Consider the following 13,439-nt stretch of genomic DNA (forward strand, 5'->3'; position numbering starts at 1 on the left):
GAGGAGGAGAGGAGGGGGTGAGAGCAAAACTTAACTACCCGCCGTGTTTCAGACTCGGGCTAAACTTTCCAAACGTCCCGGTGAAAGCAGCATCCTACAAACCCCCCTGCCCACACCCCAAATGCCCCCCAAACGCCGACAAACCAGCCCCGGCGGCGGAGCGGCAGCGGGCAGCGGGGCGGCCGCGGCGAGTAACCCGAGCGGAGACTTACGTTTGACTTTGTTGGGGTTGGGCTGCTTGCGCCGAGACATGCTGGTGATGGTGACTGGAGGTGATGGGTAGAAGGAGGGGGGGGGAGAAAAGAAGCTGCAAACTTGTTCCGGAGAGAATCAAAATGGCGATACCGAAGATGTGCAAAGTCCGTCCAGTTTTTTAAAAAAATAAAAATAAAAGTTTTTTTTGTCCTCCCGACAGCGCGAGTCGGTCGCGCGCACGGAAGAAACGCGTTATTAATGTTGTTCCCGTTGCTGTAATAATGATTATTGTTAACAGTCGGCCCTGCGGCGCGGCGCGGCGCTCCGCTCCGCTCCCCTAAACCTGATAAGTAAGCGCACGCATCACGTGTTGCTCCTGCGAGTCTCCGAGGGTTTGGAGGCTGTTACTGAGCATCTCTACAGGAGGGGGTCTGGAGAGGAGGAGGAGGAGGAAAAAAAAAAAAAAAAAAAAAGTTCCTCCGACAACGTGGTACCATCCCTGCGTGGGGGAGGGACGCGTTCCTCCTTCTCCAGCCACTTTAATTACCATGCGCGCCGCTTCGACGCTTCTCCTTCACAAAAAGCCGCCGACGCATCCCTCTTACCATCCGATAAAGTAACACTGTACATATCTACGCAATCGTATCCTTTTATTTATTCAAATAATATACACATATATACTACCAGGTAGATCTTGTTTTTTTTGTTTTGTTTGTTTGTTTGTTTTGTTTTGTTCCACTTACAGACAAACGTGTGATGTTGAAATAGTGTCTCAGATGAAAAGGATGTGAGGTGGCTATAGGTTACATCCACTATATTTAGGTGTTTCAATTGTTAAATTTAGTTCCAACTCTGCTGCTGGCCATACTCCCACATTCCCATCAGCCCTCATCTTTGGCTACAGACCCCTCCCCACGTCTTTGCTCATCAACCACTGGCCAGCCGGCATTCCTTCCCCTTCTGGGCCGCGCTGCGCCAGAGACGGCCTCAAACCGCGCTGACCCCAGCGGTCCATGGGCAGCAGATCTCAAAATACCTGCATTCTCCTCCTCTGCGTACGCCTTCCTCCAAATGCCGCAGTCATTTGACCCGGTGCTACCTGCTAAACAGAAAGAAAAGAGTTACGATTGGATGATTGGATTGGATTGGAGCGTACTGCTGTTCAAGTTTCCATATTTGCTGTGTTGCTGTGGACGGCAGCTTCTCTCCCATTGACAGCACTTCATGCTTGACTTTTTAATTACATGTGCCCTGGCCTATTAAGATTACTATTGAAAACCAGTTTTGATACTTCTGAGAAATAAAAAGTGATGCTGAGCCAGGTAAACCTATATCTGACTTTATTAAGATTGAACTTTTTTACATTTAATATTTTTAACTTTAAGAGTACTTAATGCTTTCTTTCACGCAGTCAGCATATCTGAACACACAGACACACGCAGCCTAATCTCACCCTTTCCCATGATCACTAGTAGACTAGTAAGGGGTGATTTGGTGCCATGCCAACAGTGCAAGTCCATACGACCTGTAAGCATCATAATTAATGTGAAAATGCGAACTACAATAGACCAACTCCATGGCAACCAGCACTACTGCATGCCAAAGAATGTGACACACTTCCTTGATGCTATTAGTAAATAAACAATTCAATAAATTTGATCAAGTTAAAGGGTAGTGTTTGCTGGATAGCAGGTTAGAAAAGACTTGGGTGAACTTGTGCAGCTCTTACGCGGGAAATTTGAGAGTGATGTTATTTATTGACAGTATCCAGGGCTTCCTAAAGCAGCCCTGTTGCTAGGCAACAGCCCCTCCCTCACAGCAACAAAAGCTCCTCTTTATCCTCTGCGAGCGTGGCGGAAAGAACACCTTAAAGGCGGAGTTGCCATATCCGCGAGAAAATACGCCACTTTGGTTTTATTTCCTTTCCCTCACACGAAAAAAACAGTTTTAAGTATCTTGTGTCGTGCTAGTTTCTTCAGGCGCTTCGGGCTTTTTGACTTCTGTCGGCCGCCATGATCACGTCTTCTGAGTTAGGAGTAGCTATCCATCACCTCGACAGCCCGGCCTCTCCCCTTACACAAGTGAGCGCACCACACCACTCGGCCACCATTTCATTTTGGTTGTCATTTAAAGTCGCTTGTTTGGGAGTTGTTTTTAAAAGAACGGGGTTGCTTAGTTTTCGTACAAGATCTGGCAACACGATTGATGGGCCAGTCGGTGAGCGTGAACGTCAGACTGAAGTTTTTTCTTTTCTTCAATTCGTGTACATGCATTTCAGCAACCGCTCGGGGGGTTGGGGAATGTTTGTCCCTGTCACACGCAGCCTGCTGGCACAAAGTGGGTAGAGAAGGGTCGGCCACGCGAAAAAACGGAAGGTACTTGCGTGAAAGATGACATGGAGTCAACGCGCTGCGGAGTCACGTGACGTCATCACCTGCAGATCACGTGCGACGTTGCACAAAACACGACAGGTCCTGATCGACGGGTGGTTAGATTTGGAACATGACGACGATGATCTGGAATTATTTCTCCGTTTCACTGAGGAGAACGTTGCATTGTGGGATTATATGCCATTGGTGGCCGTGTTGTAGTTGTTTGGAGGAGGAGAGGGAAGAAGTCGCCCTGCAGATCACATTTCATATTTTCACGACTTCGCTCACAAAATAGCCCACAAAAATACCCACATCGCTGTGCAGGTCACAGAGGTCACTGCAGCACAACTAATGTGTCTGAAACACAAAACTCTTGGGAACCTGGAAAGTTGTGTATTATAATAAAATGGATTTGAACAGTTTCTGCAAAATGTGATGAGATTAGTTTGAGCTGATCACATAATCATCATCTCATCATGTTGAAGAAAGTGTGTTGGTGTTGAAATTCAACTAATAATTTGCATGGAATAGCTGCTGTAGAAATAGAGATGCTGAATAAAATATGTTTATATGGAGGATTATTGTTTAGAACTGCATTTATAATTTTCCTTTAACGTCAGGCAAATACATTGGAACTTACCAGACAGATCCCAGCGCTGTTTTCTTAGAATAACAAATGTATTTCTATTTGAAGTCTGTTTTGAAGTTCTGGGCTGCTATGAGCTTTTGAAGAAGTGCAAAGTGTTACTGGCATGGATGATAAGGCCTTTATGCTGATCCTAGACATGTATCTCATGTAAGTTAACGTAGTGAAGTTAAAACAGAACTGTCTAAAATTATTTGTGTATTTACTCAGATAAATCATATTATGTTTGAATATTTATTTTACAGTCTTAGCTTAGTAACTTTTGCCTGTGTGTAAATGTGTATGTAACATCTGACTCTTCCAGGTGTCACTGGATGTACTCCATTGTGGCAAAACACCATGGAGATTGTTACTATGGTCTTGTGCTGTTGGTGACTGAGAATGGACGCTGCCTCACACCATGAGGCCACATTTGCAGTTTTAAATGGCTTTGGTCAGTAGGTGGGACTGTGTGTGTGTCTGTAGCTTGTCCAAAAATCAGACAAATGATGGAGGAAGTGTCTCAGCTTCAGTTATAGAAGGGATGATCAGCTCATGAAGCGTAGTTCCTAATGTCTGATGTCAAGACATTTCATGAACCAATATTTATATTCATATGTGTATGTAAAATGTTATATAAAACATATTTTAAAAGACAAATTCAATTTTGGACCTTTTATGTTTGTTTGAGGCATGAGGAGAACCTGGGAGAGGAGCAGAATTGAGTAGAAGGAATGAATGGCTCCATCTTCTGGTCACATATAAAGACTGTGAAGAAAGCTGCTGCAGAACTGACATGAACATCCTGCTTTTAAAGCAAATCCATTCAGGCATTATAATGTGTCTCCTCATGTATCTCCCTGATGCATATGCAAATATATTTACATTTACAGCATTTATCAGACGCCCTTATCCAGAGCGACTTACAATCAGTAGTTACAGGGACAGTCCCCCCCTGGAGACACTCAGGGTTAAGTGTCTTGCTCAGGGACACAATGGTAGTAAGTGGGATTGGAACCTGGGTCTTCTGGTACATAGGCGAGTGTGTTACCCACTAGGCTACTACCACCCAAATATAATCAAACATCAAACAGGTATGCATTGTAAAAATAAAGAAGAAAAGAAAATGTATCACATTTTAATATAATTGCATGTGTTAAAATTAGTAAAAAAATTTGTACCCAAATATAATTTAAAATTCCATTTATTCAGAACATTCAACAACTTTAGTTGACCACTGTGCAATAACCATAGGGAATAACTAATAAAAAAAACTAAAAGGAACAAAGTGAAGTGATTGTCATTGTAAAACACTGCAGCACAGCACACAGTAACACAACAAAATGTGTCCTTTGCTTTTAACCATCACCCTTTGTGAGCAGTGGGCAGCCATGACAGGTGCCCGGGGAGCAGTGTGTGGGGACGGTACCATGCTCACTGGCACCTCAGTGGCACATATTTCAGTGGAATCTGTCACCAAAATGCTCTGTCACCTTCGTTTCTCAGCCTGGACCTAGGAACATGTAAAGAGAGTTGGTTTGATGAGCTCAGTCCTCTAGTAGGGGTGTGAATGATTATAAGATCTGCAAGATATGATGGTGCTTCCAGTTTTGTTTTTGAAGACAACTGCATGCGACAGAACACATTTTCTGATTTGACTCATTAGCCCAAACAATTAGCAGTAAGGGTAAAGTCAATAAGCAGTAGTAGGTTTTTATTGTCACTTGTATCATGAACACAGTGCATAGTAAAAAGTGAAACAACGTTCCTCTGGGTCCATGGTGCAACACGAGCAGAACTGAACGTCACAAACCACAGATGCAACAGGTACAATACAACTAAACAAGACAAGACAATGTTCAGTGCAAATGGTAATGGCTACATTATGGATAAATATTATATTTATATTGTATTCCAGTTGCAGAGACGTGCAAAGAAGTCTGATGGCCTGAGGGAAGAAACTGTTCCCGATTCTGCCAGTGGAGTCCTGTCTGCTACGGAACCAGATGGGAGGAGGGCGGGAGAAGTGGGGTCTTTCAGGGCAGTGGATGGCTGAGCAGGTAAGGAAATCAAATGGTTGCCAGTTCAAATCCCGAGCCGCCAAGGTGCCACTGAGCAGGCACCGGCTGCCCACTGCTCACCAAGGGTGATTGTAAAGAGCAGAGGACACATTTCGTTGTGTGGACCATCGCTTCACTTTCACTTTCCACAATACTGGTGGCTTTGCAGATGCAATATATGTTGAAAACGTCTGCGACAGAGGGGAGAGACACTCCGATGATCAGGTCAAGGGTGATGGTGATGACATCATCATTAGAATGGTTGGGACGTTATGCAAATTGCAGCTTTTGATTTGATGCGCCCCATGACAATCCTGTCTAAGCACTTCATTATGATGGGTGTGAATGCAATGGGACAATAGTCATTGAGGCAGGACACTTTAGACTTCTTTGGCACAGGGATGATGTGGTGGTTTTGAAGCATGTTGGAATGACAGCGGTGCTCAGAAAAATGTTGAAGATGCTTGTGAGAACACAACCCGACAGGTTGTCTTGTCCCGCAGCTTTCTGCAGGTGGACTATAGGTGGAGATTCCCTCACATCAGCCTCAGTCAGACAGAGCATCTGGTCATTAGGAGGTGGGATGGACTTCATCACTGCTACCTTGTTTTGTGCTTCAAACCATGGATAGATGTAGGAGTGCATAAAAGATCAAATCAAAACTATTTGTTAGAAGGGAAAGTAATTTTTATTAATGGGATATTAATTGCTGGGCAGAAAAGGGTCTCATTTAATTGATTTATTTTCAAAATGAAGGAAAATTTTAATAAAACACTTTTTAAAAAGGATGTGATTTCAAAATCAATTAACAAACAAACTGCAATAATTTATTTTAACTAAAAAAGTTGCTTATTTCTTGACTACTCATGCAAGTTATTACCTCAGAACAGTAGGTGGTGCTATTTTACACATTGTCTATTGCTGGTTCTTGGCTTGAATTAGTGAAAGAGTTTTGTAATTGTGAAGCACACTCTGCTCACAACGAAATGTATCCTCTTCATTAACCCATCACCCTCTGTGAGCAGTGGGCAGCCATGAAAGGGGAACAGTGTGTGGGGACAGTGCTTTGCTCAGTGGCACCTCAGTGGCACCTTGTCAGTTTGAGATGAATCCACTTCCTAGGCAACAGTTGCCCCAATTACTCTTGTTTTGTCCTCATTACTGATTGTAGCATGACACTGTTTTTCATTTTGACATTTATGAGTCAGATTTGGTTGTGTCCATCTCAGGAATAAGTGGTTATAGATAGTGAGTGAGTGACACTGAACACTGTGGGTGGTAGTGGGTGCCTTTTAGTATCTTTAAAAATATAAAGAAACAAAGTACACACAGAGAGACAGAGGGACAGAGAGAGTGAGATGAGCTGACAGCCCACACACTCACACCTATGGTCCGAGTTTTGCACGTTGGCGCCCTCTGCTAGTTTGTTAAAGTATTGCAGACTCAGACCAAGCACTAAAGAAATTTCTATAAATTATCTATATTATAATTATTAAACAAATTAAACAAATAGTGGGATAGATAATATATATACAAATAGAATTTTAGTAACATGTTTAGCCCATTGGTTAAAAATGGGCAGTGGTTGGCCTAGCCAGTGAGGAACCAGACCAATAAATTTCAAATCCTGATCTGCCAAGGTGCCACTTAGGTCCCACTGCACAACATACCGTCCCCACAGACTTTCATAGCTGCCCACTGGCTGCCACCCCACTAAGGTGACATTGTTTAAAAAACACCCTTTGTATTTTTTGTATCACACGCTGAGGGATAAAAAGCTACATAGAACATAAGCAGGTTTTTCATAAGAAGGTTTCAGTTCCCCATATACCCCTGTGATGTTGATGACAGTTTGAACAGACACATAAGTGCACTATTGCCCATGTATGTTCTATATTTCAAGTCGGTTGAATGTCATTCTATGCTGAAGACATGCTGTTTAATCTGTATTTTTTTGAATATCCATAATCATGCCGTTCATTTACACTAAAAATATAGATTTGCCATTTAAATGCTACCACAACACGTTTATGTTAAAAAATATCTACATTTTTAAATGTAAATGAACATTGTCAGCTTGGGCTGACCTCTCTGCTGAGACTGTTCTCTCTTCATTTTTCCACCAGTGGGCTGCAGGAGGTTACTCAAGTTCAAGTTGACTTTATTGTCATTTCAGCTATATACATGTTAGACAGTATACATTAAAATGAAACAACATTTCACTGGAACCTGGTGCTACATGTAACATTTAAACATACTGTTACATACTGTCATAAAGTGCACATGTGCGATACAGACAAACTGGGCTACATAAAGTGCAAACAGGGGACACGGGCAGTGCAATAGTAGTATTTAACAAAAAGCATGTAGACAACAATGAGACAGACTGCGCTAAACAGGTGAAATGAATAATAAAGGTGCCAAGGAAAACAGTGTAAATACTGCTGTGCAAAATAGATAATATTACTCAAAATAACAGAGGTATTGTGCATGTGTGTGTTCAGTCCAAAGGGGAAAGTCCCTGTTCAGGTGTCTGATGACCTGGAAAGAAGCTGTTGCACAGTTGGGAAGTGAGGGCCTGAATGCTTCAGTACCTTTTTTCCAGATGGCAGGAGGGTGAAGAGTGCATGTGAGGGGAGTGTAGAGTCCTTCACAATGCTGGTGGCTTTCCTGGAGCAGCGTGTGGGGTAAATGTCCGTTATGGAGGGAAGAGAGACTCCGATGATCTTTTCAGCTGTCCTCACTATCCGCTGTAGGATCTTGAGGTCCAATACGGTGCAGTTGCCAAACCAGACAGTGATGCAGCTGGTCAGAATGCTCTCAATGGTCCCTCTATAGAAGGTGGTAAGGATGAGTTGTGTGAGACATAAAACATATATAGATTGTGCTACATGTCTTTTTTATCTTTATTTGAATGTGCACTGTTCATAAAATGTTAATAGGGTTCAGCCATATCCCAGAACCCCTGTGTCTGGTGCTGGTTTCTCCCTAACCTCAGGCGTTTAGGAGATGAGTGGGTGGGTGGTTTCAGCAAATGTTATAAGGGCCCAAGCACCCATGCATGAAATCTACTTTTATCTTTAATTACACACAGAATTTACCATGAACATTGACTTTGGACAGAGCCCCTAATGCACACAATTTCACATGTTGGCATCTCCTGCATCTCCTCAATACATACATTTGGATATGATAGATATCCAGGATCCTGGATATGACAAATATTTTTTCTGAAAACCAAAATAATTACTAATTATTTGCTAATGCCAATTACTTATTATGATGAGGGGGTATGGCTTGCAGGTATGAACTGCATTCTTGCATACCTGTATTAGGGGCAGAAAGGACTATCTGTTGGGTAGGTGAAGACCTTTTTAGGAGAACAATGTCCAGTATAATACCTACAATTGGCAGGCTCCCTCTTTGCACATTTATCTCTCCCTCTCATCTCATTTGGGTTTTTCTGTGATGTTGGTAGCATTTTGAATACAATATTTCTATGTATAGTATCTGTCAGGTTTAGGACAGTTAGCTCAACACTCAAAGTACATGATGTGGTCCCTCCACCGCTGAAGGTAAAAGGAAGATGCTCATCTAGACTCTTCTTTGTCTTGGCCTGAATTTCCTGAATTTCTCTGTCTGAATTTCCCCTCGAGGTCAGAACAGCACAGTCGCTGAGTATTTTCAATTTTCAGTTTTCGGCAGATGAAAACCTTCCTCTTTAGAGAACACTTAGACTAACTTGTTACTTTCTTATAATCTAAAAAAAACAACAGAGTGAATGAAATAATTTTATTCATGGTTTGTGTCCTGCTTCATTGATGGCAACATAAGAGCAAGTTGTAAGTCGCTCTGGATAAGGGAGTGTGCCAAACGTCAAAATGTAAATGTAAACAATTATATTACATTGTGTAAAATGATCAAATACATTTTCTAATGTAGATGGTTAAAGGTTTATACATATTTTTGTTGGTTTCATTTTTTTTTACGATAATAAAGCCCAGTTAAAATTTTAATATAAAACAAAAGGGGTAATACATCAAAAACCACACAATATTACAATTAAAGACTGCAATAAACACAGCAGTAACTGATATGAGTACAATCCTAAGTTGTTCCATGTGGACTGTCCCTGTAACTACTAATTGTAATTTGCTCAGGATAAGAGCGTCTGATGCCATAAATGTAAATGCAAAGGCTACGAACATTGCAAACCAGTGTTATTGGGGTTTCTACTGGTGAACATGAATAACCCTGCCTAAATATCATTGTACTAAACTATTTATTATAACATGGCGATTCAATCGGAAACTGAATCTGAAACTTCCCATGTATTTCCATAAACTGCATGTCTGAAAAAATAAATCAAATCTTAAAACAACACTTGAAGTGAAAGTGAAGTGATTGTCATTGTGAAACACAGCAGCATAGCTCTCGGTGACACACTGAAATGTGTCCCCTGCTTTTAACCATCACCCTTGGTGTGCAGTGGACAGTCCGGGGAGGAGTGTGTGGGGACGGTGCTTTGCTCAGTGGCACCTCAGTGGCACCTTGACAGGTTGGGACTCAACCTGACAACCTTCTAATTATGGGTCGCGCTTCCTTAACCGATATACCACCACTGCCCCACTCCCTGTGCAACCACTTGTCAGCTTTAATAAACAGTTTTCTTTCTTAAATCTGGGCTTCCTACCTGCCCAGAGAAATTCTTTAATAAGAATATCATACATTTTGAAAATATAGTTAGGTATGCTGAGAAGTAACATCATGGATACTTAGTTGAATTGTGAGGCCACCACCATTTTGACAACATTTAACATTCAATGTCGAATTCAATGTCGAATTTCACTTACATCTGGACTTAATTTAATGCCTAAATAAATGCCAATGGGATCCCTTTAAAATTGTACTGTGTTATCATGAGTGAGTGACTTCACATCATCTGAGCGGACTCAGCTCAGTCATTCACACTTTATTCTCAGGGATTAATTCATGCTGAATAGTCACAGACAGTTGGGGGAGTTTCATGGATGCTCACTGCTCTCTAAGGGTGGTGGGTTAAATGAAGGGGACACATTTTGTTGTGTGCACCGTGTGCTGTGCTATACAATGTATTCACATTCAAAGTAACATCCATCAGAATATTGTCCAAAGCATGACACTGCCTCCACCGGTATGCCCTGTTCCAATAATGCAATAACCTCTGTAGAATGTTATTCTCCTAATTCCATTAGAAGTGTATTAGTGTAAAAGAAATAGATATTTGTATGTTATCCTTATTGAGAGCTTGCACTTCTGTTGACTGCATGTGCAAGTTATTATATCAGAATTTTGGTGGTCCTATTTTACACATGAATTAGTCTTGTTTTGTCCTCATTACTGCCTGTGCCATGACGCTGCTTTTTGTTTTGATTTTGATTTTTTTTTATTTTGTAGTGCACACCTCAGAACGTAGCCAACATAGAACGTTTTGTTTGGTTTCATGATGACAGTACATTTCAAATCATACAATTAATTCGGTTAAACACTGTCCTGCTCTGCACTATACTGTTGCGTAGAGAACACTGCCCTCTGCTGGATGTGATGTTGTACAGTACTGCAGACCATTTCTCTTTATTTTCTTTTTTCTTTCTTTTTCTGTATATTATATACGTTAAGTATCTACAGCCAAATAAAACAAATAGTGGAGTAGACCATATGTGTTCAAATGAAATATTTTTTGGGGAAAAGATTAGCAAAACTTTTAGACCATTGATTAGAAACAAAAATAATCCTAGAAATGAGTCAGTTGGGATTAAGATAATTTATTTGTATATTAAATTGATGAATACAAATCTAAAAAAAATGCTTTATAGAACACTGTACGTGGCACTTTTCAAATGCTAAAGCAGCAGGTTTCATTTCTCCATATACCCCTGAGATGTTGATGACAGTGTCAGAAGACGCACAAATGCCAATGATTGTTGTTCCAGGTCAAATGGTTCTATATTTTATGTCATGACACAATGTCATTTTCAGCTCAAACATGCTGCTTAATCACAATTATATTTACTCTCATAAATACTCTCTATGCATGCTACCAAATACCATAAAAAAAGAATATGTAAATAAAAATGGGCACTACATCCTTTTTTTGCCATAACTGTGTCAGTGAGTCCTAGAACTTGGGATAAGAAGTACTTTTACAGTCCGCCAAAGGCTGTAAATGTAAATATAAAGATATAACAATCAATCGTTTCTGTGATTTTGCGTCTGGTCATCAGGGGTCTCAGGTAGATCAGAACTGACTGTTGATAATTGTTGGATCCTGCAGCAGATGGATTGCAGACTTCCTAAAATGCAAGATATAAGTCAGGCCCTGCCTGAGTGGCCAAAGGTTTCTCATTTGCTATAATCTAATGATATAACATGCACACTTTTTCCCTTACGAGTAGGATTACATTCTTTTTTTTTTCAGGAATACATTTTTATGAATGTTTCCAATGTAATTAGAAATTTAGGTAAAATTTTGAAAAATAGAAAAATTTTAGGTTCTTACCTATGTATAGATTTCAGCACAAAGCCAAGGATATTGGACTTGGTTACATAACTGTTGGTTTGAGGTTATAGTCCCAGGGCTTGTTGTAATTCACACCAATTATCTGTCTTTAAAGCGTGTTTTCTCAGTAAACTGCACCCTCTTTTAGGCATTTGTCGATGTGATGAGAGCGGCAGAAAGTGATTGATGTTGTTCTCCATCTCATCTCCCCAATTATCTCTTGTTATCTCCACCGGGGAACAGGGCATTTGGGTCCATGATTGATTTTCCTACGATGTAAATATACTGAGCCTGAGAGATGTGAGCACTGCTTGCGCAATGCAGAGGCACAGAGTTGTGCTGGAGATGTATCATGGAGCTACTGCCAACCGCAGAACAATCGCTCAAGGACATTAAAGTCATATAAGAAATCAGTATGAAGACTATTAAGAAGTACGTCATCCATACGCACTCTGTGATGACTCAGTTCGCCTGGCCTGACCTGCCCTGGACTGTCTGCTGGGGCTCTCTTGTCTTTCTCACAGTGGCCTGCAGGGGGTTGTGGAAATGAGGTTGAGGTCACATGCAACTGGTGTTAAAATCACTAATTATATAAAAAAAAATTCAAGATCAACTACATCAAATGGAAACTTTTTATGATATAATAGAACAACAGAAGGACATTTTCAGAAAGATAATAAGTGTGCAGATATAAATGAAAGCTAACCCTTGGAATTCGACACTGCAAATCATAAAGTGAAAGTGAAGTGATTGTGATACACAGCGCGGCACACAACAAAATGTGTCCTCTGCTTTTAACCATCACCCTGAGTGAGCAGTGGGCAGCCATGACAGGCGCCCGGGGAGCAGTGTGTGGGGACGGTGCTTTGCTCAGCGGCACCTCAGTGGCACCTTGGCAGATCGGGATTTGAATCGGCAACCTTCTGATTACGGGGCCGCTTCCTTAACCACTAGGCCACCACTGCCCCAAGTAGCAAAGGATTGTTTTGATCCAGCGACCTCTGGGTAATGGGCCCAGCATGCTTCCGCTGTGCCACTCATCACCCTAGATTGGAATCAAACCCACAATCCCTGTCTTAGGAGAAAGGAAAGGAATATGAGGAATTGTCTGTTTTCAAACCAGAGATGCTGCAACATCAATCCAGGTTTTGCCATGAAACTACAGCTAATGAGAAGTCTAGTTTTTGTGCATAGAATGTATGGGCTCCATTCAGAGCACTATTTGAGATGTAATATCAGTCAGAGAAATGATTCTGGTAATACGCATGAAAGTGGTCAGCTATTTATGAGGGTGATGGCATGAGGGATGAAATGCGCAACTTGGGATAAGAAGTACTTTTACAGTCCGTCAAATATATAGATATAAAAATCAATTGTTTCTGTGCTGTTGCGTCTGGTCATCAGGGGTCTCAGGTAGATCAGAACTGACTGTTGATAATTGTTGGATCCTGCAGCAGATGGATTGCAGCTTTCATAAAATGCAAGATATAAGTCAGGCCCTGCCTGAGTGGCCAAAGGTTTCTCATTTGCTATAATCTAATGATATAACGTGCACACTTTTTCCCTTACGAGTAGGATTACTTTAATTTTTTTTTTCAGGAATACATTTTTATGAATGTTTCCAATGTAATTAGAAATGTAGATAAAAA

The 13,439-nt window shown here is 41.2% G+C and overlaps 2 protein-coding genes across 5 annotated transcripts in view; one reads left to right on the forward strand and one right to left on the reverse strand.

Moving 5' to 3' along the window:
- The window catches only part of rreb1a (ras responsive element binding protein 1a), a 39,209-nt gene extending 38,624 nt beyond the window's left edge, over nucleotides 1-585 (reverse strand). For all 4 annotated transcript variants that reach the window (XM_028957970.1, XM_028957960.1, XM_028958016.1 and 1 more), the window contains exon 1: nucleotides 213-585. In XM_028957970.1, the coding sequence (XP_028813803.1) occupies nucleotides 213-252 (40 nt within the window). In that variant the 5' untranslated portion in view covers nucleotides 253-585. The remainder of the gene's footprint in view (nucleotides 1-212) is intronic.
- LOC114766796 (coagulation factor XIII A chain-like) overlaps nucleotides 1-13,439 on the forward strand; it is a 26,136-nt gene continuing 12,697 nt past the window's right edge. Inside the window, exons 1-3 of the mRNA XM_028958030.1 lie at nucleotides 1-17; nucleotides 4,934-5,019; nucleotides 5,111-5,252. The gene's annotated coding sequence lies outside the window, so the exon portion shown is untranslated. The remainder of the gene's footprint in view (nucleotides 18-4,933; nucleotides 5,020-5,110; nucleotides 5,253-13,439) is intronic.

Source organism: Denticeps clupeoides, chromosome 2 (assembly GCF_900700375.1).
Source record: "Denticeps clupeoides chromosome 2, fDenClu1.1, whole genome shotgun sequence".
NCBI lineage: Eukaryota > Metazoa > Chordata > Actinopteri > Clupeiformes > Denticipitidae > Denticeps > Denticeps clupeoides.